Below are 27,916 nucleotides of genomic sequence, written 5' to 3' on the forward strand. Positions count from 1 at the left end.
CAATCCCAGGGATTTCAATTCTTTTTTCAATTCCCTCGAGTGTGATCCATTCAACTACTCTAATTTGTCACAGAGTATCGATGACTGTTCTGACCATAAAACAACAACCGCTACCATCCAGGCTCCCCACCTTCTACAAATGAAAAAAAGTGAGGGAAGAGAGAGAGTACCTCACGGTAGAACCGCCAACGGGGTTACTGACTAACGTTCGTCAGTTTACCCACTTCTCATCATCGGCAACTCTCTCTCTGTGCATGTAAAGAAAAAGAAAGAAAGAAGACAGTGTTCGTTCTCCTTTACGAGAACCACAACAAGAAAATATGTGAAATACACGTGATAGTAAGGGAAAATAACTGTGCTTACTATTGTGTATGCGTGCCCAGTGAACCCCTGTGAGAAATAATAAACATCATTCTCACCATTAGAAAACTGGTAAGGCTTGCTGGCCAACCAACCTTTATTCTGAGAGCTGCAAGCCCTCCAAATTAAAAAATGGTTCCCATCAAACGATATTTAATTTCACAATGCCAACATGTTTAGTTGCTCCACTCTATCGCAACTTCATTAGGGCAATTGGGGGTTTACCTTCTCAATCTCTACTACGTACTAGCTAAAACCTGTGATGGTAGAAAACAATAAACAACACATAGAGCCGGTTATAAAAATCCATCTGCCTACTACAATGACATGGTGGATGTCAGAATTTTCGTGGCACACAGTACACTTACAACATTTTTATCGATCATTACCTGCAGGTTATGGAATTACTGCATACCTACAACTCTCCTCACTGGGACCAACGTGTTGATCGATCACATGTCCAATGGAAGACCGTCCAATGTCTGGCCCTCTGCAATGGTATATAAACAAGATTTACATCGATGGTCATTGGTAAACCGTTATTTATGTACCCTTTCTTCCAGGCCATTCATTCTTATTATGTGGTCATAACATCATCTTATGATTCACCATCCACTGTATTCATCCTAAAATACTGCCCATGCCTCTCGTGTACTACAGCAATAGGGCAGCAACACACACAAACTGTTTTCACCCGGGCTGCACAAAGGCACTGAATCGCGCAGTGTGCTCGTGTTGTCTTTAAAGCAACATGCTCATATCCACTGTGTTCACAACCCATTTACAAGGCCACATTCCCACCCGGCTCACACCACCTAACCGATGCCACGTCCCTCAGGCGAGATAGGAGCTCCAGTTGCGAACTTCAACCGCCGTGTGTTTTTACATGCGCGGTGACGTTATCGTTCTAGTATCATAGGTTAATTGCACTTGTGGCGGACATCTTTTAAAAGGAGTTATACTGCACAAGGTGTATTACAGTACACATTGCCCCTGTGTCATGCTATACATGTAGTGAACTTCATTCCTCATAACATTAGCCTATTTCTCAACGCATTTTGTAGAGTGCCGAATATCGTATTCCCTCTCATATCTATATTGTGAGCCATGTTTGTATTCAGCCACCAATCCAGATATTACAATTTGCCACAACAAAAGCGGCACTACAATCTCCAGCGTTTTCTTCTGTTTAATTAAATAAATCACTCATATGAGATAGTCCTTACTTATATACCATCGTTCCCCTCTTTATAAAGCCACCGTGGCGGCCATCTTGAGTCGGGAAAAAGACTGCATAAAGTTTTTAGTGTTCACTAAAAACTTTACGCAGTCTTTGTCCTGACTCAAAATGTTTGACATTTTTTGGAAAAGAAATCTAATAATAGATTAATTTAAACATAGTATTTGTGGGGGGAGACCCCCATCTTCCCTTTTTGTCTGAGGCTAGAGCATTCCCATTAACGCTGTGCCCTCTGACGTTGCTACAAAACTAGCAGGATGAAAGCTAACTGCATGACCCCGTGCTCCTCAGAGCCCGCCTGCCTGGTGGCTACAGTGCAGAGTGAATCAGGCCAGAGGTCAATGAGCTTCTCAGGTCAGGGGGTGCGAAGGGGAGTGACGTACCATGCAGAGTGTTTGTCTGTAAATTGCTTAATCACAAATGCAGAAGCCTTTCGTGTCAGGGCTTGGCCGTCTTAGATCATTTGTTGTTTAGAATAGTCATGGTTCTGGAAAGTCGTTGTTAAGGATTGTTTGTGGTTCGGACTTCGTGATTCAGGTAACTCGTAATTAAAACTCCGTTGTTAAGGTTGTTTCCCGGTACATGAGCCTCTCAAGGGTTTTGCAGACTGAGATAGAAATTACACTACAGGTGGGGCGTCTGGGAAATCATGAAAGGAACAAAGCCGGTGGGCGTGGCTTGGACGCCGATGGCGATGGTCGCCTGAGAGCTCGGCTCCGGGACTGAGCCCGTGATTATCCTGCAGATCGGAGGCCGTGGGGCACCCTAGTCCCCGCAAACCGTCGATCAGACTGATTGGGACCTGCCGAGGCACCTGGTGCAACTCGAACATGAGTTGATCCGACGGAAAGTCGAAGTTTGTGGTTCCGCGGAGTGCGGCCCAACTTGGCGCCCGGACCTCTTTGTCCCCTTGGTCGGGACCTTTAGTCTGGAGGAGCGTCGTTATCTACAGCGCACCCTCCACCTTTTCATCTCCCTGTGATGTGATGGTCTGGGTGTCGTTCTGATCGGACTTTGAACACAGTGATCGCTCCTGGATGATCGGATGCCCACACTACAGTGGACCTCGACTCACGGACGCCTGGCGGCCCTGGCTGCGGTGCCGATCCCCTGAGCCGCGCCTGGCTGCATCCCCCCGAGTGACTGACTTCCATGGGCAGCACGGCGCCTTGGCGCCACAAAGTCTCCGGTGGTGTTGGAGACCCTCGTTCCAGATCCTCATCGGCCAAACGGGCCTGCCCGACCTGGCGCCGATTGTCCCCGCCTCCTCCTCAGTGCCCTCCGAGGACGCGGTGGTGGCGCGGCCCGAAGTTGTGGAGGTCCAACAGGCCCTGGAGACGGAGATCGCCCGCCCTCGGCCCGAAGGTCACTAGCCGAGAGAGACATAGCAGACACCCGCACTTGGTGGCGCCTCTGACTGGCTCTCCACCGTGTGACTCCTGCGCCATGGGGAAACCGAGGGGAGCCAAGGGGACCACCCCTGCCGCCTCAGACTCGGAGACCCCGGACAAAGAAGAACGTGGGGACCCGGAGAGTTCTGGTGGAGCGCCATTGCAGCAACAATTTGACCGGGTCCTGGAGGCGATCGCGACCACACGCTCGGCCCTCCAGCAGGACATTGCCCAGGTGGCGACGAGTCTGGGCCTCCTTAGAGCGGACCACGGCAAGCTCTCGGATAGGGTCAAGGAAGTGGAGGGCTCGATAAAAACCTTGGAGCCGGCACAGAGAACCCTAGCCCCGACGATGAAGGATGCCCTATCCCGGATTGATGCCCTGGAGCGGCGAGCGGAAGACGCGGAAGGTCGCAACAGGCGAAATAACATTCGAGTGGTGGGCCTGCCGGAGAAGATTGAAGATGGCGACATGGTGGCCTACTTGGAAGCCTGGCTACGGGACACGGTGGCTCCGGAGGGTCTATCCTCCTTCTACACCCTGGAGCGAGCACACAGAGTCCCAGCGAGGCCGCCGCAACAGGGCCGTGCCCCGCGACCGGTGGTGGCACGGTTATTACACTTTCGGGACAGAGATCTCATCCTTAATGCCGCCAGACATAATGGCCCCTTCAAGGTGGCGAACAGCCAGGTGAATATCTTCCCGGACTACACCTATGAGACCCAGCGCAGGCGGTTCTCATTCCTGGCGGTCAAGCGCGAGCTCCGGAGCGAGGGCATCCAATACTCGCTCCTGTTTCCTGCAAGGCTCCGCATAATTGTCGATGACAAGACTCAGTTCTTTGATTCCCCGGAGGATGTCTGTAACTGGCTCGAACTCTATAGAGCCGGAAAGGATGGCTTTGGCTCCTCATCTCAACTAGTAGTGGAGCCTGGACAGCGACGGCGGTCCAAAAGAATTCGGAGTCGCCGTGGCCGGTCAGGCGGACCCTCGACTGCGGAGACGTCGACGGAGCGGAAGGGAGTGTTGGAGGTGTTGTCTGCGCTGTCTGGCTCACGGGATGGTACCATAGAAGAGGAAGCGGACCTTGGGTACCAACGGACTCGGAGGAATCGGTGACCGACAGTGTCCACACCCCGGTGATCACTCCGAACTCGGTTGAGGACCTTCTGGATGGACAGGGTTGACGGGGTGAGCTGCGTCCATTTGGGTGGGGGCCCGCAGCGGGGGTGGCGGGGGTAGGCGATTGCTCATAATCCCCGGGGAAGTGGAGGTGGGGTGCCCTGCTCGTGCCTTGAGGGTTTCCTCTTATTGTTTTGGGCTCACTTTAGTCTCGGTAGCCCGAGCATCGAGGGCCCATTGCCAACGCCCAGCCCGCACCTGGCCCTTAAGGCCTTCCTGCGGTGGCGACTGCAGGATTAGTTGGGGACAGAGGGTTTGCTGGGGGTATGGTTTGGATGGGGACTAGATGGTACTATTTGGGTCCTGTTCTGGAGAGGGTGGGCAAGGGTTTGGGTCGAACCGGGGTTGTTGTGTTTTGGTTGGGGAAAATGGCCGCCATCAGTGCTGGGTTGATTGTTGCTCTTTCTTTGTTGGGGCCCGGATGGAGAGACTTTGCACGAACAATATGGGACAATGGCTGATGTTGCTAATGTGAAATGCATTACTTGGAATGTACGGGGGCTTCACACTATGTCTAGACGTCACAAAGTCCACGCTTATTTAGTGCGTAGAGGGGTGCAAATGGCGCTGCTGCAGGAAACCCATCTTAACAAGGCGGAAGGGATCGCGCTACAGCGTAGATGGAGGGGGCAGGTCTTTTACACTTCGTACTCCGCGTATGCCAGGGGGGCGCTAATTTGGATCAGAGCTGGGGTTCCTTTTCAGGTTACGAAATCAGTGGTGGATCCGGAGGGTCGATATTTGGCCATTTCCGGCACTCTGGGGGGGAGGGACCTAAACGTTTGCTGTGTTTATGCACCCAATGTGGACCAGCTTGCCTTCCTTTCCAGGTTATCGGGCTCGTTGGCCCACTTCTTTTCCGGGCCCCTCCTGCTCGGCGGGGATTTCAATTCAGTAGTAGATGTGGAGAATGACCGCTCACATCCCCCCCTCCCTGACTCTCCGGTTCGCCGTGTGGCTAAAGGTAGGAGGGACTGGCAGACGCTCTGGGGTCTGACGGATATCTGGACGGCACAGCACCCCGACACTATTCCTACTTCTCAGGCTTGCACGAGTTACGCGTCCGACTGGACGGGTTTCTGGGCTCGGCAGACTTGGTTTCAGCGGCGGTCCGGTCTGAATATTTGACCAGGACCATCTCGGATCATAACCCTCTCTTGCTGGACCTTCGCTGGTTTCCAGGGGTGCCTGCTGTGCCCACCTGGAAGTTGCGTCCCGAAATCTTAGAGGACATTGTATTCAAAGCGGACCTAGAAGACAAGATCTCGGAATACTTCTCGTCCAACGGGGGCACTGCGGGTTCGAGGGCGCTAGAATGGGACGCTTTTAAGGTGGTGGTCAGGGGCTTCTGCATTTCCAAGAAGGTGGGCATGAGGCGAATCATCCTTGACGATTTAGAAATGGCAGATCGGAAACTCCGTGAGTTGGAACTCCGCCGCCCCGGGCGCCCGGAACTCCAGGAACGCACGGCAGCGGCGAAGGAGGCGGTAGCGGCGGAGGTCGAACGGCTGCGCTGTTTCGACTATAAGGCCTATACTGTGAGGTCCCTCGCTGAGGGGCATAGATCGAGCGCATTGCTGGCGTGGCTAGCTAATCCTACGCGCCAGACCTCTCTGACGACGTCCATGCGTACGGCGGATGGGACCGAAGTGCACACTCAGCCTGAGATTCTGAGCTGTTACCTGCACTACTATGAACGCTTGTACCGCAGTCGCTCTGCCAGAGACCCCGACCGGCTTGATGACTACCTGCGACCCCTAGAGCTCCCAATGGTGGAACCTGACGTAGCGAAAGCCCTGGGTTCCGACATTGAACTGGGGGAGATTCGCAGCGCCATTAAAAAGATGGCAAGGAATAAGACCCCGGGTCTGGACGGCCTTCCGGTTGAATTTTATGCCGCTTATGCTGATCTCCTGGCACCGAGGTTGCTGATCGTTTACAGAGAGGCGAAGCGGCTTGGTCGGCTCCCCGGCTCGATGTGCGAGGCCTTAGTGGTTCCCTTCCTCAAGCCGGGAAGGGACTCGTCCGATCCGGCGTCCTACCCTCCTTTATCAATGTTGACGGTCGATTATAAAATACTGAGCAGCATCTTGGCATCGAGATTGCTAGGTCACATGAGCTCTCTGGTGCATGAGGACCAGGCTGGATTCATCCCCAAGCGAAACACGACCATGAACATCCGTAGGCTGTTCCGCTTGCTGGGAGAACCGCTCGTGGACGCCCCATGCCCGGTAGTCCTCTCGGTAGATTTGGAGAAGGCTTTTGACAGCCTCGAATGGGACTACCTGCGCACAGTATTACTACGATTCGGCCTCGGGGAGGGTTTCGTCAGATGGACCACGGTACTATATACCTCGGCGTCGGCCAGGGTACGGGCAGGCCCGCTGATCTCCTCGCAATATCCGGTGGAGAGAGGCACGAGACAGGGTTGTTCATTATCCCCGCTTCTCTTCGCGTTAGCGGTGGAACCTCTGGCGCTGCTACTCCGGTCGGGAGCCCACTATAATGGCTTATGGACGCCTTCGGGCCCACATTATGTCTCGCTGTACGCTGATGACCTGTTGCTCTTCCTTGAGGACCCGGTTGCTGCCCTGAATGGAGCTGCGACGGCGCTCACGGCGTTTGGGGAGGTCTCGGGCCTTCGGGTGAATTGGGCTAAGACCTGTCTTTTCCCGGTTCGTAAGGGTACACCTAGCCCTGATATCAGTAGAGAGATTAGGTGGGAACCTGACTGCTTTAAGTACCTGGGGGTATACGTCTACCATGAACCGTCAGACCTCCTGGATGGAAACATAGCCCGCAGCACTCGCGTGGTAGCATGGACTTCTGGGCTACTCTACCGCTCTCGGTAGCTGGACGGATCGCTTTGCTTAAAATGGTGGCGCTTCCCAGGTTGCTATATTATTGCCGGGCGCTGCCGATTTGGATCCCGCCAGCCACATTTCGACTGTTGCGGTCAATGGTGGTCGGATTCCTCTGGGGTTCGGGCCGCCGAAGAGTGGCCCTCAAGACCCTGACGAGGCCGAAAGCTGAGGGTGGGCTGGCGGTGCCGGACTTTGAAAAGTATTACTTGGCAGCGCAGCTGCAGACTTTCACCCAGGAGGTCGCCAGGGAATTCCGAGGCCCAGAGGACAGGAGGGGCACAGGGATAGCTAGGCATGTTCTCTCCTTCATAGCGCTGCGACAGAGTTTGGCCTTGCAGGACTTGACACTTGAAGAGAAGACCATTCGCTTGTGTTGGAACCGAGCCCACGCCCGGGGCCAGTTGCGGATACCGTATGCACCTGAAATACCTCTGGGCATGCTGACGGCCCTGCCTCATGGCGGTGATTGGTCACGATTAGCGGATTGGGAGGACGCGGGCCTACAGTTGGTGGGTGACCTTTACGAGGACGGGGCGCTTTTGCCCTTTCAGGAGCTCATTGATCGCTTCGAGGTTCCTCGCGGTGATTTTCTTCTGCACTCGGCCCTGGTCCGAGCGATTCAGGCGCACTGGAAGCACGGCAGGAGGAACCTCCTACTTCTCCGGTGTGCCAGTACGTTATGATGTCTGCGGGAACTGTTAAGGCGGTCACTTGCTTATACGGCAGACTGCTCAATGAGGGGTTGGCCCCCCTCACTACATTAAGAACCCGTTGGGAGGAAGACATAGGGAAGGAGATTCCGGAGACGACCTGGTCCCAACTCATGAGGCGGGCCTGGAAGGGCACGCGCCACGCCCGCTTTCAATTGGTCCACTACTACGTACTCCATAGGGCATATTTGACCCCGGCGAAGATCCAACAATATTTTGCCACGGACTCCGCGGACTGCCCCAGGTGCCAGGCGCCTGATGCAGACCTTCTTCATATGTTGTGGTCCTGCCCGGGGCTGTCCTCCTACTGGCTGGAAGTGGGGGATACCCTGGAGGAGGTAACGGGGAGATCCTTATCAGTTGATGCGGCAGTGGGGCTCCTGCACTGGTTCCCACATACCCACAAAAATAAAATCACTAGTAAATTCATTGATCTGGGGCTTCTCCTTGCTAAACGGGAGGTGACCAGGAATTGGAAGGCACGGGTTGGTCCAACGCGGGCCCGATGGCACAGCGAACTCTTGAAATGGGCGGCGGGGGAAAGCATGCTGCGGTACCAGTTAGCTAGGAGACAACACAACGAGAAGGCGCAGGAGGCGGCGCTAGAATGGGAGACATTAGTGCAGGCCCTCAGGGATTATTGCGCTCCCAGCGATTCCGAAAGCGAAGATGCAGCTCGCCCAGAGTCCCGATAGACGATTGCACTTTACATGTCTGTTGCTTTCCTCATGGGTCCTCTCACAGATCCTATTACGGCTGTTACCGTGCACTGATGGCGGGGTTGGGGGGGGTTTTGGTTTGGTTCATAGTGTTTTGAGGGGGGGGGGTTTCTTTTGGCTTTCTTTGTAGAATGGTTTAGAAAAGCAGATGACGGATAGTGGATCATCCGGACCAGCTTCGACTTCCTGTTGAGTCCCCATTGGGTATCGCCGCCCGACCCTTGGGTTGTGGGCTAAATGGCTGTGTAATGGTTCATCCTGCTGGGGGACGGAGGGATGTATTCTACTAATTTTGATTGAACTTATAATGTTGGTCGCTTTGTAAAAATTTACTGATTCCTGCAATAAAAATATATTTAAAAAAAAAATAAAAATGAAAGGAACAAAGCCTATCCAAGTATGACTTCCACTTCTGCATTACAACCCTGATAGTGGAGAAAAAGGATATAGCCTTATTATGGGGTATCGAGCTTCCTCCAAAGGCAACAAAGAGGATAAAAAATGTAGATTGGTTTGTGCATGCTGAAGAATCTAAATATAAAGCAAGAGAGTGTGCCCAAAAATGCAACAAGATCTGGGATCAATGTCATGAATACAGAGGTAAGGTCTCATATATTTTAGGGAAGCTAAGATACTTAGAGAGGGAGGAGCAGGGACCCCAGGGAACATGGGAGTGGATGCTGGATCTCATATTTGTTGTTGGGGTACATTTATCTATACTACTATTATAAAGAGAGAGCTGAAAACTTTGAGGCGGGTAAAGTCAAGAAGTACAGCACCATTCACAACACCCAATACAGCATTGTAAAGGGGAGATGCAGCTGGCCACCATATACATTACAACGGTCAAACAACCTTAGGGGTAAAGTAGTCCCTTGTGGGCGTTGGTGTGGCGTGTCAAAGTACACTTGGGCGTTGGCGTGTCAAACTACACTACATTATTCCTTTCTGGGCGTGCAGCGTTGTCAGAGGGGCGTGGCACAACAGCGTTGTCAGAGGGGCGTGCCACAAATATAACAAAAAATGGCAGCGTACTTCAGTAGCGTGCCTTTCAGAACCAATGTGCGCGCCCATTCACGCTCCACCTTCACGTCTAACACGTCCGTCTACAAACACCAAGCTGCGCCACATTCACGCCCATTGCCATTCAGGCACCATTAATCATATATAGTGCGGAGCAACCTTGGTGGGCGTCAGCGTTGTCAGAGGGGGCTGCACCAAAATTAAAATGAAAAAATAAAAAGGGGCGCGCCTTTCGCCAGCAATGTGCGCACACATTCACACTCCACACTCCACACTCCCCCTAGGCGTTCTGATGGCGCGACATTAATGATATATAGTGCGGCCAAACTTTCTGGGCGTCAGCGTTGTCAGAGGGGGCTGCACTAAAATTAGCAAAAAAAAGGGGCACAGCTTTCGCCACCAATGTGCGCGCACATTCACGCTCCGCCCTGGCGTTCTGATCACTTCTCACACGGCCGTCTCAAAACACCAACGGGCGCCACATTGACGGACCTTGCCATTCTGCCTACAAAATTTCACTAACAAAACAAAACTTTACTCCTTTATGCACGTAAGATTTGTCAGAAGTGGGTGCAGGGAAAAAAAAAAGGGGCACACAAGCGCGCCATTCACTCACTGTGACATTTATGCTCCAACGGCTCCAGCGGACACTGAAGGCAGGCAGCGTACCACACGATCAAAGCCACTTCACAATTAAAATTTAGTCTGGGGCTCAGGAGGGGCCTCAAACCAGCCCTCACAAGCATGGGATCACGCCGGGCACTGTCAGCGTACACTCATTAACGTCAAAGACAATCCGCTTAGGAATTATATAACCAACACACTCCACAACACACAAAAGCTGCAACACTTAAAGCTGAGGACGCACACATAACGAAGGACATGCAAATACGGGACAGCTAAGGAGGCACATATGAAGAACGCTGTTACTAACAGTGCATGCACAACCGGACAAAGACGTTCCAAAAACATTACAAACTGACCTTAGCCTACAGGAAGATGTAAAACACCACGTGGAAGATCAAGGTTCAAATACGCATAACATTCCTCTTGCATTTTGTCATACTTACGTAATGCTGCATACCTCACAATTTGCGAAAATGTTGTATACCGTGAAATCTTAAATTAAATTAAGATTTACTATTACAAACATTACACACATAACATTTCATACCCGGCAACGTCGGGATGGGCTGCTAGTGAGAAATATAAGAAGAACCTGAGCATTTACTTTATGGCTGTCAGGATTGTTGAACTCCTGTTAAAACCTGGTACTTTAAACCTAAAGTACGCCATAATATTTCATTTTCTTCAATTTCAATAGACAGAATAATAAAAAAGAGAATATTATTTAATAGACAGTTATACCCTCAACCAAGCCATTAAAAGCACACATTGGTTATATCAAGAGGCCTAACCTTTCCTTTTTCTACTCACTAGTGCAGTATTTTAATCCTGAAAGGAGTCTAGTATTAGGCTGCAGGTTACAATTTATTGTTGTGGGTGTTACTTGGTCAAATTGCCAAAACTGGTTGGATGATTGCATTTCCCAAACATTATGACAGTGTAATTGTTCTTCAGGTCCAGGCCCATGATCATGACAATTTTTTCCAGAACTTGATTCAGGGTCTGTCATCGTCTGACTTCTCAGAGAGCGATGGTAGGGATTTTGTTTCTGAGAACATTCCATGGCTCAAGCCTTAATGTTTTAGTAACATTCTTTAATAAGATGTTTCATCCTCCTTGAGTCAGGCTCTGTGTCTAGGCTTCCTTCAGTGCCTGCAATACGTTTTTGAATGTTCCTGTGTTATTTTTCTCATAGCTGTGATACGGGTAACTGATCATCTTCTTACTGTGGGACTCCACGAACTTTAACCTCACTGGGAATTTAGTCAATAACATGGCTGTTAGATTCATTTGAGGAATCGTTGTTTGGAGGCTGTGATGCAGGTGTTGGCAATATTGATACTGCAGTTTTTGGAGATTTGTACTGGATAACAATAGTTACAGTTGCCCAAATTATTTGGAACATAGTTTTATCTTTTCACAGATAGGTAGTTCTACTCTGGGGTTCCTTATTTAAATATATTATGTTTTCTCTTTGCGCTTTTAAAAGTTAAAGCATTTCTTCATGTGATGACTTGTCTTGATCGCTGATACTTTTGTTTACAGAGGTTTTTCTTTGATCTAGGCTTGTACCAATGCCCAAAAACATCCTAAGGAGCCTCCACATCAGCTCTAGTAGATGATGGGGTCTTTGTTGATTGAGTTTTTTTTGTAAAGGAATACAGGTTGTTGGCACTTGCATCAACCGTCCTTTATAAGTTCTTCTTGACTTGCCTCACTTTCTCTCCTCCAGAGATCCAACAGTCCCTGTTTGCATTTTTATCTGTTGGTACAAATTTCAGAGTAAAAGTATGAAAACTAGAATTTATAGATTAATAATCTATTTTTCTAAACTGGTGTGGAGTCTTTTGTGATGTTTTCACTGTTACTTTTTGAAGTGCTGCACCACTACTTTACACATTGCCTCTAAAGTTAAGCCTGCCTGCTCTGTGCCAAGCTACCAGAGGGTGAGCACAGCTTAATTCATGGTGTGTATCTGACGTACCCTGACTACGATTGTGGTTCCTGGTTGGACAGAGTGTATACCTCTTCCAAACTGAAACCCAATTTTTAACAGTAGCTTTTAATGTGCATTCAGAATTACTTTCTTGGAAAGTTTTGGATTATTGCCCCTGTGACCTTCAATTCCTAGGTCAAATTTGCTCAGTAGAATAAAAGCCATTTTTATTGTGCCTATTCCTGTAGATATTTCCTGTGCTGACAGATTTCCATTAGTTAGCCCTTAATCATAACACTTGGGGTTCAGTTCACACCATTACTGTCTAGAGCTTAATATTACCCTATTAGTCTTAAGCCTTCGGCAGATGTTACCTTCTGACTGCACTCTATACCATAAGCCTGCTTGCCTGTCAACTTGCACTACTTTAAATGCACTCTTAGGGCCAGATGCCTAAAGATTTTTTTATGGTCGAGGTCCATTTGTGACTGCAAAAAAGCTTTTTACAATGTACAAAAGGCGGGAAACACCCATTGCAACAAATGTATTAGTTCGCGCTGCTATCGCAACGCGATTGTTACATCGCGGCCGGCGTTACAAAGCATGCTTTCGGGACGCATGCTACAATGGCGCGAATACATATACATCGCTGGCGATTGCATCGCTGGGATATGTATATGTATTCGCGCCGTTGTAGCATGCGTCCCGAAAGAGTTACTGTGACAGCGAACACGAGATTAATAGACATTGTGCAAAGTGTGTAAACAGACAATTTCACATTACAGCATGAGCACGCAAATAGAGAATAAACAGCCTGATTCATCAAGCCGAAATCGGCTCGCAAAGGGCTAAATTCTGAGAAACTGGCCCTTTGCGAGCTCTATTTTTGCATTTTGGATTCATCATCCCAAATGCAAAAATCGGTAATAGCGATGTCGCAATTTTGCGAGGAATGACATTTAAGGAATCTCTATTTGAGATTCCTTAAATGCAATTCATCAATTCTGGCCCTAAGTGTCTTGCTGATGGGCCGTTATTTCTCTGAGGATTGTGCCCTCTAAAACTGCCCATGTTTAGGCTTCGTTTTTATGAACAAAACTTTCTTCACTGTTGTTCTTTGCACCTTGTTCTGACCGGTTCAGTATGTCCTTCATACAGTGCTTGCTTGGATGATGGTGTGCATCATTTTATTTTACTGCTCACTTCACCGGAATCGGAGCATCATCTATTTTTTTTTCATATGTCAAGCTGCTGGAGATCTTCTGATTTGCCATTTTAACCTCAGTGTATTTATCATTCAATTTGGTGCCAGATTTGCAGACTGTTTCATGCTTGATTGTACTACACTATTGCTTCCACCATCTATTTAAATGATAGGTTTGTGATATTAATTCAGAAGCCGTCTTTAGTTTGCAATTTTGTGATGTAATAGTGGGTGGTCATTTTATATTAGTTTTATTAAGAAAGACGTCATTGAGTGACATGCTGGGCTTTCAGCATTTTCCTAGATTTTCTTTGTGGACCAGCCTCACATCCAAAAGGCATTCATAACATGATAGGCCTAAAGAAGTCTTGCATATACAGTTACAGGTAAGATCCCCTTCTTCTCACTGTCATTTTTAAGTTGATTAGTTAGCGCTAATAAAGCAGTAATCGTCTTAGTGAATGTACATTTCACACACATTGGAGCTGCTGTGGCATATGCCCCTTAAGTGTGTGCCAATAAGTATTTTGTGTCACGACGATTTCTTCATTACAAGAAGATGCGATAATTACCAGTCACCATCTTTCTACTGTCATTTACTATGTTTGTGTGCAGCCAAAAAGTAATTAACTGGTTAGAGTGCTTTTGTCATTAATACATCTTTGTCTTGTTTTTTGCAGGTTAAAGAAAGCAAAGAGAAGGAAAAGCTAGAACGGAGGTTGTTGGAGGAACTGTTTAAGATGTTCATGGACTCAGAATCCTTCTACTACAGTTTGACCTATGATTTAACTAACTCTGTACAGAGGCAAAGCACTGGAGACCTCAAGAGCATACCATTATGGAAAGTCGTAAGTACTCCGATCTAATCGTTCCATTTGGCCAGTGTTAATAGAAATGTTTAGCTCCAATTCCTAAATCTTCATGAATTACTTGCAACTAGTTAAGTCAGCAGTCAAGTATCAAAGATTGACAGCATTGCTGCATGGCCATCACTATCTCATTTTGTGCAAGAGGAACCAGCACTGAATACTCCTTTACGTAGTGGTCCTGAACAGTGAAAAATATTAAATTCTTCTTGGTACACCCCATCTAGCTCCTGTGGTTTTCATTTGTTAGATACGCTGGGACTTGCCTCTCTCCTTTATCGACAAAGTCCACCTATAATCTAGATGTTGTATTCAATTGAAAAGCCGTTCTAAAAAAATAGACATATAATTACATCAACAAACACAATCAGTACAGCTAAAAGTAGAACCTCACTCCTTCCCATTTGTTTCCATTCTATCATCGTTCATTCTGTTTTACTGACTGAAGTGTACGTATCAAATCCATTTTACATCAGTTTCCTTAATCTGTAAATTAACTAGTGCAGCATATGAAAAAATATCAAAGATAGTGTAAAATATCAAACCACTGGAACACTCCAATCTGACATTAAAAGGCCTCCACTGGCTGCTTGCATTAAATTTAAAACACAGCATTACACACAGAGTAATCCACTAATGGAGCAATCTGCACCCAGACTAGAATCTCCGGAACCTCACCCCAGAAAGGCACTAAGATCATCCGATGTAGCAGTTCATGTGTCAAAATTCTCCAGCCAAAATTCTGTTCTGTGGAACTCTCTCCTTCAGAGAAAAGCAGGTTGCGCTACAATTCTAAAGACAAGCATTTGCAATGCAATAGGTCTCGCATTTAAGCGTGTTTAAGCTATTGACGTTATAAATGACAATGCCTTTTATTTTTGTTTTTAAAACATAAATAAAAGGCATTGTCCTTTACAATGCCAATAGCTTAAACTTGCGTACATGTGAGACCTATTGCATTGCAAATGCTTGTTGCTTTCTTAAATTAGCTGACCTGTTCCGATTTGAAACACCAGTATACATTTAAACGTATCAAACCTCCGTAAGCACGTACATACATTAGTAATGAAAGAAAATAGTGCTCAGAGACTACAATAACGCCCACTGTGTAACACCGCAAGTAAAAGATCCAGGCCGGTGACAGGGCGGTAACAAGGAGGGGCTAAGAAGCCTCATATTGAATCGGAAGCCAGCGCTTACCAAAGACAATGCCACCAGCCAATGAAAAGTATGGGCGGAGAGTGGATGAGGCTACACAGCACTTCCACGTCTAACCCTACTACAGCATGCCTTGAAGAACGAGCAGCGCATGCGCTGCAACACTAGGCTCGACCTAAAAAAACACTGGTCCTACCGGGCAAATCACTAAAAGAAAGAGAATCAGGCTGCAGCTCACGCTGACTGGTAGAAAACTTAGCTGTCAAGGAAGTGCATCCACAAGGAAAAACCCACAGCAACAAGGTTTGATGTGTACTGTACCAGTACTATCCATCACTGATGCATCCGGCGTGGAAAAGGCTTTGGTTTGCAAGGGCTGCATGTAACATTAACATACAGTGTTTTTTTAATGCAAAAACAATTTTATTTCCTGTGTACAAGGGGCTCTGATGTTGCTTAATCTTTTTCTGGTCTCTATATGTGCATATGAGGATACACATATTCTACAACAGGTTAATTGGTGAAAACAAACACAATGTACAGGACATAAATGATATATATATATATATATATTATCTACTGGCGGTCGCCAGTAGGTAGTTATAGTTAGGATTTTTTTCAATATGGAAATCGCAATATTCTATTGGGAATAACTTTGGCGCCGGTTGAGGAATCTGCCTGAAAATTTCCTCAAATTTGCCTCGCGGCGCTCCGGTCCTTGCCTGAAAGTTTGGGGGGGATTCGCCAAGCGAGGGCCGAGAAAAAGGGGGGTCCCAAAACGTGTTTTCCCCATGTTAAATTCCATAGGGCGGTCGACCTCACTTTTAGCCCGAACGGCTGAATGGATTTCCACGAAACTTGGAAAAATTGTAGGGACTGGTAGCCCGATGTGCCTTTACTATGTCTCAAGATATGTGCTCCAGTGGATTTTGAGTAATTTAGGTTCAAAAAAATATATATATCTCTAAGCGCGCCCCGGGGCGCGAACCAGCGCGCTACGCGAGTTTGCCCGCGGAAAGCTGATTGGCTCTCGGGTGTCTGTAAACATTCCAAACAGTCCGGAGTGGCCGCCATCTTGTGTCTCGGTAGGATCGAGACACAAGAGGTGGCAAAAACAAAGAGGGAAATGACCAAAAGGGGGCAGGATAGACCCCCCCTGACCCCCTAGGTTTGATGTGGGGGCCATAAAGGGGCCCAGCGGGGCAAAAAAAAATAAAAAAAAATTCGATTTGCGCGGGGGGAGCGCCCGGTACGCGCACCGGGGAGCGTACCATGGGGAAAAAAGAATGACGGAGTTTTAAAAAAAATGTAGCCTTCTTTTATAAATTGGAGGTAGTTCTAAAAAGAACTGTTTTTTTTCTTCTTTTTGTTGTTTTATATTTTTTTGGTTTTTTGGAACATTTTATACTTATTTTGGCTTTTATGAACAGTTTTATATTTTTTCTGTATTTTTTATGGGGACAAACAAAAAACAGGGAATTGTAAACAGCTCAACTGGAGCAAAAAAAAACGGAAAAAATTAAGGCTTCTTTTGGCACCGGTGGTTGTCTCCAGCAAGGTTTATAAGTTTGATGCTCTGCTCCCCATAAGAAATGGTAGTCCCACAAAATATACAAGTAATCTTGTAGTCTCCAAACTGGCGTTGGATGTATGGGACCATCTCTCTAGTTTCAGGACCCGATGGAGTGGGTTGTTTAGAGGTGCTCGGAGAAGATTGGGGAGGGTTTCTGGTCAGTTCTCTGACCTCTGCTGCAGAATAGTTATTGGCGTGCTTTCGTTTCATGTGGCGTACCATTGTGTGACTCCCAAATTAATATTTTTTTTGCAGGGTTCCCCCTGGAAAGTTCAACGCCACAGATGAGACAGGTCACCTTTGCAGCATTAACTTTTTTGAAACCCCTTGGGATTTGAAAAAACTCCCATATAAAGTGCTCCTTAGGTTTATATGGGGGATTGTCTTAAGGCAGGAACTGCCTTCTCTCCTCCTCCTCCTCCTCCTCTTCTTCTTCACCACCAATGTGATGTTGTGGTGGTCCTTGTGGTGGTGCAGATGCTCCAGCTGCTGCTCCTACTGTAGCCATTTCTCTATCAATAGAAGCAGGTCTTCCTCACTCAAAGAATAAAGTGAGAATGAGGAAAAAAGGTGGGGGCTTTCATCATTTGGAAACCAAAACTGTTCTGAACCAATGAAAAGTGTTATTTTCAGGTCACATGACCCGACGCGCTTACGCTACGCGCCCCAGGCTAGCGCCCGTCGGCGCTTACGTAGCGTGTTCGTATGCGCGTGGATGCTTCCGGGTGCGCTTACGCCGTGCGTATCACGCGGACGCGGCTACGCGATACGTCACAATGTTGTTTTCGGTCGCTGCAATAGCGCTAACGGGACGGTCACCGGTACGCGCCCTGGGGCGCGCCGCAAGACTGGTGCGCTCACCGGGACGAGCACCGGGAGTGCCCCAGGGCAAAAAATAAATAAATAAAAAAATGAAGAATATACATATAAAAATAGTATTACATAAATATACAATATAGGATTCATTAAAAAAATTATATTTCATAGCTATAGAAATTTGCTATTAAAAAACCTTTGAAATTCACTGAAAAAACCATAGGTTTCACATCAGTTATAGTTAGGAATTAGCATTTAAAAAACCTTTGAAATTCACTGAAAAAACCATAGGTTTCACACCAGTTATAGTTCGGAATTAGCATTTAAAAAACCTTTGAAATTCACTGAAAAAACCACAGGTTTCACACCAGTTATAGTTAGGAATTAGCATTTAAAAAACCTATTAAATTCACTGAAAAAACCATAGGTTTCACACCAGTTATAGTTAGCTGGAAATTTTACTGACATAGAACCATTGAAATTCCCATTTTATAGTTAGTTGGACTCACTATAACTTGCGCGCCTGCAATGCACTGCTGATGACGTCACATATTACATCACTCATGACATGGTCAGTGACATCACTCATGACATCACTGATGACACCATCCAGTGAATGTGTGTCTTTCGGAAAAATAAATATGTTTTATATATGTATATGTAAAAGTCAATGGAAGAATAAATGTTTAAATAAGTGTCTAAATGGATTTTTTTTTCATTGATTGGTTAACTGGCTTATTAAGTGTATCTTAGTGAATACATATATTACTGAGAAATGTTTAAATATTTAAATATATGTATTAGTGTTTCACTTTGTGTATAAGAGGCTGCATGGGTTTGTGAGTACCTACATGTGTGTGTATATGGGTTATTAGATGTTGTTTTTAGTATCAGTATGAGTGTCTGTATGGTTTGGTGGGGGTATGACTTAGCGCATAGATGCATCAATGACTGACTCTCTGTTTGTATGTGTTTTGAACACAACATATGTGCAGGACTGTATGGGTGGATGAGTGTGTATATGTGTGTTATTAAGTGAATGACTGTCTCACTAAGGCAAACAGAGTAAGGGTTGATACTTTGAAAAGATCTGATTTATGATGTTACCAACCCAAATATTATCAGAGTGACACATTTTATGAAATATTCGATCTTCTAGGGAACAAAATACACAGCAAAGATTAGTACAATCTGTCAAGAGGATATTATCTCTTTGATTACATTATGTCACTGAAAATATGTTTTACAAGATGACCATATTTCCATCTATATACAAGCCAGAATATTGTATTGCAGGAAGATGTAACATATTGTTTTGCAGTTGAGAATTAGTACACACCAATGGCAAGACATTTTTGGAGGAAGGCATAATGTACATTTAATATACAAACATCACAGAGAGCTCTAACTCTAAAGAAATTATATTACCACAAGAATGTCGATGAACAGAAAAAGTGGACTCTAGGTACTCATGGGGCTTTATTGTGGAACAAAATTTAATATGTTCATTTGAGTGAGAATAATTAACATATTTTACATGAGTTGACTTTGAACTGTCTATGAGATTTGAGACACTTACATATTCCATGTTAACCGACCTTGAGGGATTTTGGAAATAAAATAACAAATAGAATACAAAACAGACTTTGCAGTGATTTCCAGGCGAATTAGGGCCTACACCTGTTTATCAATACATATTTTTACTGTCATAATATTTAAAATGATCTAGCTTTGATTTTTATAATATCCAAATCAGAAAATAAAAACAAGAGACTTCTTTGGACTACAAGGCCAACCGCCCTTTTGAAGAATATCACATTTAAGATTGCTATAATGATCGATAATAGATTATTGCGTGCAAAATTAAATTAAATAGAAGGGAAATTGTGTTTTTCTAGATTGATTTTACTTTTAAGATGTTTATTTGAATTCATTCAATAAATATATTGTTTTCATACATAGGAAAGGGTGGGCATGTAGAAATAACTGTTGGCTGTATATTACCTCTGATGCATCTTCCTGCCAGCCTGGTTTTGGGGGAGTTATACTAGCCATTACTCTGAATCAGCATCACTTTCTGTTACCTTCATTTGCATGACCATTTTTAGAACAACGTACTAGAAGAAACACAGAATACCCCTTATAATCTCATTGCTTTAGTTATTGTTGAAGAGGGAAGGATGAGAATGTACCTCCTAGAATAGATTAGCGAGTCTTTGAATGGAGGGGAAATTCAGTATTCCTAATTTTTCTCTACATTGCTAGTAAAGTTAATATTTTGGTTTCATTGCCTTTTTTCTCTGACCTTGAAGATATATATATATTTTTTACTGAAATGCATTGGGCATTTAGAATATAAACCTTGTCAATATATATAATGCTATTTGGATTGACTTTGGAGATATCATTATATGAACATATCATTTGAAGAATAAAGAGTAAATTGAGTACACAAGACTGTGAACCAAATATGTGATGATTTAATAATTTCATGTGTGTGCAGTCATAAATGGTGATAAGAATACTATTGAGATTTCATAATCTTTAATGAAGCCACTATCGTGTGAGGAAAAAAAAGATCAATATGCATCTGGATATCTGACACAAAAACAATTTTGGAAGGAAGTTTGAGCCTTCCTCAACAAATGAGTTAAACTGGAAAAGACAAAGCTAATTGTAATAGTTGTGTGAACAAATGTTGGTTACAAGCACAGGAAAATGAAATTAGACATTACTATGAGTGAGAAGTATTACTTGCCTTTTGGTCAGCGCATTTGATTGCTTGAATTTCTGTCTTCTATTATTTCTCACCCTCTTTTTTTATTTATTTATTAGAGAAAGTTTACTTCCCTTCATAGACTGTTAGCCTACAAATTCAGCTTGCATTTTAGCAAACAAAAGGACTCTCCGACCTGCCCATTCTTATAAGGACTCAAACATAGACACTTGAGATTAGAGTTGAGATATACATGTATACTGGAAAAGTGTGAACTCAGTTACTCATTATTGAAGTGAGTATACAAGGGAAATTTCAAAACATCTTTCAGCAATTCCCAATCATGCAATTTTGCTGATCTATTCAATCATCTGTTGCCCTCGTACAAATATTTTCTTTAAACATGTTGGAGTATCCAATACTGTCATTAAAAAACATTTAATACAGAGTTGAATGTATTAGTAAAGTAAGACTTTTTTAATGACCCCCCAGTATCAGGTAAACACCTGTTTCGGAACATTAGCAGTTAACCAGTATTATGGGTGTCTTTCATAGATTCACATGCCTGAATCATTCCCCGTCGTCGTAATGAGAGTCCCAGTACATAAATAAAGTAATGTCCTATAGACATATAGAGAAATAGGCCTATAGGCCTCACATTAGTAACATATCTGTGTCCTTTTGTAAAAAGGTACACACAGTGAGCAACTCAATATACCCTTGGGGGCTTGGGTAAAAGTATGAAAGGGTTAGTTTAGTCAATCATGGGTATTCAATTCTCAATGAGAATTGAATACACATGATTGACTAAACTAATCTCTACTAGGACCATTGAATTGTCCTCCCCAAAAAACTTTATTTAAATATTGAAATATTTTTGGAACAAACTCCCTTGGAGGCACTCCTTACCCCTTTTGTAAAAAAGAGCCAATCAGCTGTCACCTCCCTCTAGAACCCTCCTGGAAGGAGCCTCAGTCCCTCAGATTTTCTACCGCACGTCGTGCTAAGGGAGTCTCCTCTGAGCTCTGGTCAGGATTGTTTCTCTCAACTGGTTTTTCAGTGTTTTTTGGATAATTTCTCTTCGGAGTCTACTTGATTATGGCTGACACACCAAAGAAGGGTCTTTTTAGATCCTGAAGTTCTTGTGGAAAGAAAAGGCTGCATATTGATGACCAGCATAAGGACTGCCTGTATTGCCTGTACCCTGACCATTCGGCTAAGGAATGCAAGGTATGTCATACCTTTTCTACAAAAACCCTCAAGGACCGTGAAGGACGCCTCTTAATTTGGCTCCAGAGGCTTAAAGACAGGGACCACCTTGATTCCTCAGAAGAGAGTGAGGGCTCTTCAGTCTCTTCAAAATTATCTCTGAAGAGACCAAGGGTGGCTTCCCCTAGCCCTACGGCTCATCCTCAAAAGAAGACATCAAAAAAGTCTTCAGAGGTTCTGACTAAAACAACTTCTGTGAAGGAAGATCACACCTTCATAAAGCCGGTTTCGACATCGTCGAGGACATCGTCAACGGCATCTTCATCGTCAAAGAAAGCTGTATCTGCAGTTTATTATGTTTCGAAGTCGACGACGACAGTCTCTACATCGACGGCATCGTCGTCATTATCATCGTCGACGACGACGACCTCCTCGTCGATGGCAGGTAAAACTTTGTCATCGACGATAGCCATTAAGAGGGTGCCGTCGACGTCGAAGACCCCGTCGACGTCGAAGACCCCATCGGCGTCGAAGACCCCATCGGCGCTGACCTCGCCGACGACAACCTCGACGACGAAGCCAATACCGTCGACTCCGCTGACGAAAGCACCGTCGTCGACGAACAGTTCATCGACGAAAACACCGTTGACGAAGACGCTGACGACGAAAGAACCGTCGACGAAGACATCGTCGATGACAGGACTATCTTTGCCGTCGACGGCGGCCCCGTCGACGATGACTCCACCAACTATGTCAACGGTCGACGCTCCACTCGTCGACGGTGATAGATTCTGGCCTACAAGCAACATGCGTACGCCTTTGAATCACAAAAACGTCGCTGACGCCGGCGTTGCCATCTCCAAGATGGGTCCAACCAATTCCTCCAGCATGTCTCCTACAGGAGGAAGACTCAGATGATGGTGACATGTTCCAAATGGCGACAAGTCCTTCGGAACTCAATGTGAAGTGTCAAAGTTCAGATGAGGAGGAAGTTCAGAATGAGGTATATCATCAACCACCTACTCCTATGGTTTGTCTTCCAGCATCCTTAGTTACGGATCTACGATACCTCATTCAGGACTACAAGCAGAGTTTCCGGAGTTGCCGGCTCCTCCGCCTGCCACAGTAACTCCGTCTCCAAGACCACGACCACCACCTTTAACTATTCAACCAGAGAGAGTTGAATTGCCGCATCCTCCAACTTCTGATGAAGAAGAAGAAGAAGAAGAAGGAGAGGAACAACAACAAGAAGAGGGTGAGCTGCAGGATGTTCAGTCTGTACATGAGGACTGGGATGACTACGTCATACCTTCTCCCGCATCTCCAGTACCCGCTCCCGCGGATTCACCACCAGGCGACATTGGAGGGTTCCATAATGTGGTAGAGAGGGCTGCTCAATGTTTTAAGGTCGCAATGGTCTCTCAGGAACAAGGCTGCTTCTTGAATGACTTCAAAGAACCTCTCAAAAAAGTGGTTAGGTCAATACCTATGATCGATTATCTATGGACTCAGGAGGTTAAAATCATGCAAAATCCCGCTTCCTTATCTCCAGTGATTCCTCGACTGGATAAGAAGTATAGAGCGCCGGATACTGCTCCGGCCTGCTTGATGGGGCACCCCAAGCCACACTCAATGGTAACGTAGACGGCCCAGAAAAACTCCAGAAATCCTTCGGCCCCATTATCGGCACCTCCTCATAAGGCAGGGAGGAAGATTGGATAACATTGGGAAAAGGGTTTCCTCAATGTCTGCAATGACAGTGAAGGCTGCAAATGCCTTAGCGCTCTTAGGACGTTATAATAGGCAACTATGGGCAGATATAGCCCCATATCTGTCAGAGTTGCCAGATTCCACCAAGGAGGGGGTGAAAAAGATTTTGCAAGAGGGTGAAACATCGGCATCAGACATAATAGACAGTGCGATGGACATCGCTACAACAGGGTTCCGCCAGTTGGATGGAGAGGCAGTTTTGAGACGCCAGGGATGGCTGAAAGCAACTTCGTTCCGCCCTGAGGTGCATACGAAGATATTGGACATGCCCTATGATGGCCAGTTACTATTCGGCTCCAAAATTGATGAGGCACTTCAAAATATTAAAAAGGACACAGACACAGCGAGAGCTTTGGGCACTCCCCAGTACAAAAACCAGTCCTTTCGTGGAAATCGAGGAAGAGGAAATTTCCAATATAGGTCTTCATATTAGTCAGGCCAGAGCCGACCCCAATTTCAACAACGCCAGCAGCAGAATCAGCAATCCTCGTATAGCAAGTCGTCCTTTCGGGGTAGAGGACAACGGAAAAACAACGGGCGTATATAATCACATGTTTATTCAGCCAGTCCAAACTTCATTTTACTCATCAAAAATTGGAGGAAAGATTTCTCGCTTCTTACAAAATTGGAAAAAGATTACTACGGACCGTTGGGTTCTTCTATTAGTGCAATTCGGCCATTCAATGGAATTCATGCAAATCCCTCCCCAAACCCCTCCCCGTCCTATGCATCACACAAATCTACCGCTGCTTCTGCGGGAAATCTGTTATGCTGCAGAAAGGAGCAATAGAGAAGGTACCCCATCTCAAAGGGGAAAGGGATTTTATTCTCGTTTCTTTTTGATCCAGAAAAAAGGAAAAAAGTGGAGACCGATCTTGGACCTCAGGGCCCTCAACAAATTCCTGAAGAAGCAGTTGTTATGCATGGTGACGATTCAGGATGTACTTCAGCTACTGGAAGAGGAAGATTATATGGCGTCCCTAGACCTTCAGGACGCTTACTTCCATATCCCGATTCACAGGAATCACAATTTTTTTTAAAGATTCGCAGTAGCAGGCACTTTCAATTTCGAGTTCTGCCCTTCGGGCTCAAGTCTGCACCACGCATTTTCACGAAATGTCTTTCTCCAGTGGCGCCATACCTCAGGCAGCGCCATCACCAAGTCTTTCCGTATCTGGACGACTGGCTGATCAAGGCTCCATCCTTGGAAGACGCGTCCAGGTCTTCCGACACCTGTTTAAGGCTTTTCGATTGCTTGGGTCTCACGCTCAATCAAGAAAAATCAGTCCTGCAACCTTCTCAATGCATCAAATTCCTGGTTGCAACCCTGGACACACGTTTGAAGAAAGCTTTCCCATCCCAAGAGAGGAAGAACAAGCTTATGGCGCTGGCTGTTCTAGTGGCATTAAAGAATACATTGTCGGTCCGCCTTTTCAAGTCTCTGCTAGGGATGATGTCATCGTGTATCCTCCTGATTCCCCACTGTCGACTACGGATGCGACCTCTGCAGGAGGCACTTTCAAAACAGTGGGTCCAATGCACAGGGTCATTCGACGACCTTATAAAAGTAACTCCTCAGATAGTCAAAGCCCTGTAGTGGTGGATGTCATCTTGAAAACGATCTCAAGGCTTGACATTCCTACTTCCAGCTGCCCCTCATAATATCACAACAGATGCCTCCTTGGACGGTTGGGGAGCTTTTCTGGAAGAGCTGCGAATAAGCAGGAAGTGGTCTGCCTCGGAGAGAGGACTTCATATCAATCTTCTCTAGCTGCGGGCAGTTTTCCTGGCCCTTCAGGCTTTTCTGCCAAGAATCAAAAATTCCCTTGTGCTCGTCCGGACAGACAACACCACGACGATGCACTACCTCAACAAACAGGGAGGGACGCGCTCACTAACACTCTCTCTCGAGAGAGAGAGTCGCAGAGAATTTGGAGCTGGCTAATCTCAAAGAGAATATCTCTTCGGGCGGAGTATGTCCCAGGCATGGACAATGTACTCGCCGATTCATTGAGCAGACAAAAGACAACATCTCACGAGTGGGAACTGGATTAGAAAATCCTCAATCAGATCTTCTCACGATGGGGCACTCCACAGATCGACCTTTTTGCCACAAGGACCAACGCGAAATGCCCACACTTCGCAAGTTGGCATCCCCAGTCAGGGTCTCTAGGGAATGTATTTTCGATCGCATGGTACAACTTCTTTGCGTACGCCTTTCCGCCATTCCCGATGCTTCCCAGAGTGCTCAGAAAACTGAAGATGGAGCCTTGTACTCTCATTTTAATAGCCCCAACTTGGCCACGACAACATTGGTTCACGGAGCTTCGCCGCCTATATCGGGAGCCACCGAGCCACCGATCCACCTGAGACAGTATCCATCTCTGCTCACGATGAAAAACAAACAAGTACAACATCCGAATCTTGCATCTCTCAGGTTAGCCGCCTGGCTCCTGAGTTCAGAGAGCTTAGGAATTTGAACATTCCACCTGACTGTAGAGCCATCCTAGCTCGAGCACGAGCAGAAAGCACCAATAAAACATACTCTCTGAAATGGAACAGGTTTTGCGTCTGATGTAAGAAACAAGGAATACATCCTTTCTCTTCATCTCCGGAGCAAGTTTTACCTTACCTCCTCCACTTGGCAACGTCAGGCCTTGCACACTCCTCCATCAGAGTCCACTTGGCTGCAATATCCCGTTACAAAAGATCTTCAACGGGTCCTTCTCTCTGGTCTCACAGACTGGTCAAACAATTTTTAAAAGGATTGTACAGGACTTTCCCTCCGGTGAAAATGTTGCCCCCTACCTGCCACCTTAATACAGTCCTTAATCAACTCATGAAACATACCTTTGAGCCAGTACACAGGGCTGACCTCAAATATCTATCTTGGAAGACAGCTCTCCTACTTGGGCTCACATCCGCGAGGTGGGTGAGTGAACTACAAGCTTTCTCGATTTAGGATCCTTTCCTGCAATTTAAACAAGACAAAGTGATTTTGCAAACAAATCCGAAGTTTATTCCGAAAGTCCTATCGGATTTCCATCTCAATGAGCCGGTGGTTTTGCTCTCTTTCTTTCCAAATCCAAGTATTGCAGCGGAAAGATCATTGCATTCATAGGATCTCAAGAGATGTTTGAAATTCTATATCGACAAGACAAAAACTTTCAGAAAGTTAAATCAGCTATTTGTAGCTTACAGCACGCCCAGGAAAGGTCTTCCGCTCTCTAAACAGAGCATTTCCCGCTGGATTTCGGCAGCTATATCCTTCTGTCTTGACCAAGCAGGATATCCACTGCACTCAAAAGTGCAAGCTCATTCTACTAGAGCGATGTCCACATCTATGGCACTGTTTGCAGGTGTGCCTGTCATTGACATTTGCAGGGCGGCAACATGGAAGTCGCCACATACCTTCACTAGGCATTACTGCCTGGACACAGAACTTATGAAGGATGCTGCAGTGGGACAAGCAGTGCTTCGGCATCTATTTCAATAGAGGTGAGCCTTCTTTCATCCCTCCATCCTTTTCATGTATGCACATTTCTCTCTTATGTATTTGATGGTATTTATCGTTTGCAACTGTATACCCTTACTACTCCCTTGATATGTTATAATCTAATGACTTGCAGTTACTGTAACATACGAAATGTGCTTTATGCATTGCTAACTACTCTGATTCAGGCATGTGAATCTGTGAAAGACAACCATAATACTGGATAAGAAATGTGTTACTTACCTGTAACTGCAGTTGTCCAGTATTGGTGTCTTTCATAGATTCACATGCAACCCTCCCGCCTCCCCTGGAAGGACTCACCTATTTCTCTCAGTGATGCGCCTTCTTAGCTTTGTGCGTATGAAAATCTGAGGGACTGAGGCTCCTTCCAGGAGGGTTCTAGAGAGAGGTGACAGTTGATTGGCTCTTTTCTAGAGTTTGGTCCTTTTTACAAAAGGACGCAGATATGTTACTAATGTGAGGCCTATAGGCCTATTTCTCTATATGTCTATAGGACATTACTTTATTTATGTACCGGGGACTCCCATTCCGACGACGGGGAATGATTCAGGCATGTGAATCTATGAAAGACACTAATACTGGATAACTGCAGTAACAGGTAAGTAACACATTTCTTCTGTGCACAGAATGATATAACCCATTCTCCCAGGGGAAATTGTTGAGTGAGGGATCCCCCAAAACTCGTATAAACTCATCCTTTTATAATTCCCACTATTACTATGCTAAACTGCTTACAACAGGTAAAGCTCCCTGTGTAGTGTGACCAGATAACTGTCCCACCTGCTTACATCCCTACAAAAAATTAACTGATGTACTCTGTTTCAACACAAAGAGGAGAATAATATAGTTTGTAAAATAGTTTACTTAATACCACCTTGTTTTATATGCAAGTCGTTGATATTTTTGTGGTATAAAATATTTTTCCATGTATCTGCTTTTAATATAAGGCCTGAGTCCTTTCTTAGCATGTTTGGAAGTTTTTCTTGAGAATTATGAAATGTGTCTGTAAAGGTTCGTATGTGACGGACAAATCCACT

At 45.7% G+C, this 27,916-nt stretch overlaps 1 protein-coding gene across 1 annotated transcript in view; it reads left to right on the top strand.

Annotated features, from left to right (window-relative positions):
- INPP5F (inositol polyphosphate-5-phosphatase F) overlaps positions 1-27,916 on the top strand; it is an 819,847-nt gene that overhangs the window by 537,523 nt on the left and 254,408 nt on the right. Inside the window, exon 6 of the mRNA XM_086919599.1 lies at positions 13,938-14,105. Coding sequence (XP_086775725.1) covers positions 13,938-14,105 — 168 coding nt within the window. The remainder of the gene's footprint in view (positions 1-13,937; positions 14,106-27,916) is intronic.

This window comes from Lissotriton vulgaris, chromosome 5 (assembly GCF_964263255.1).
Source record: "Lissotriton vulgaris chromosome 5, aLisVul1.2, whole genome shotgun sequence".
Classification (NCBI taxonomy): Eukaryota; Metazoa; Chordata; class Amphibia; order Caudata; family Salamandridae; genus Lissotriton; species Lissotriton vulgaris.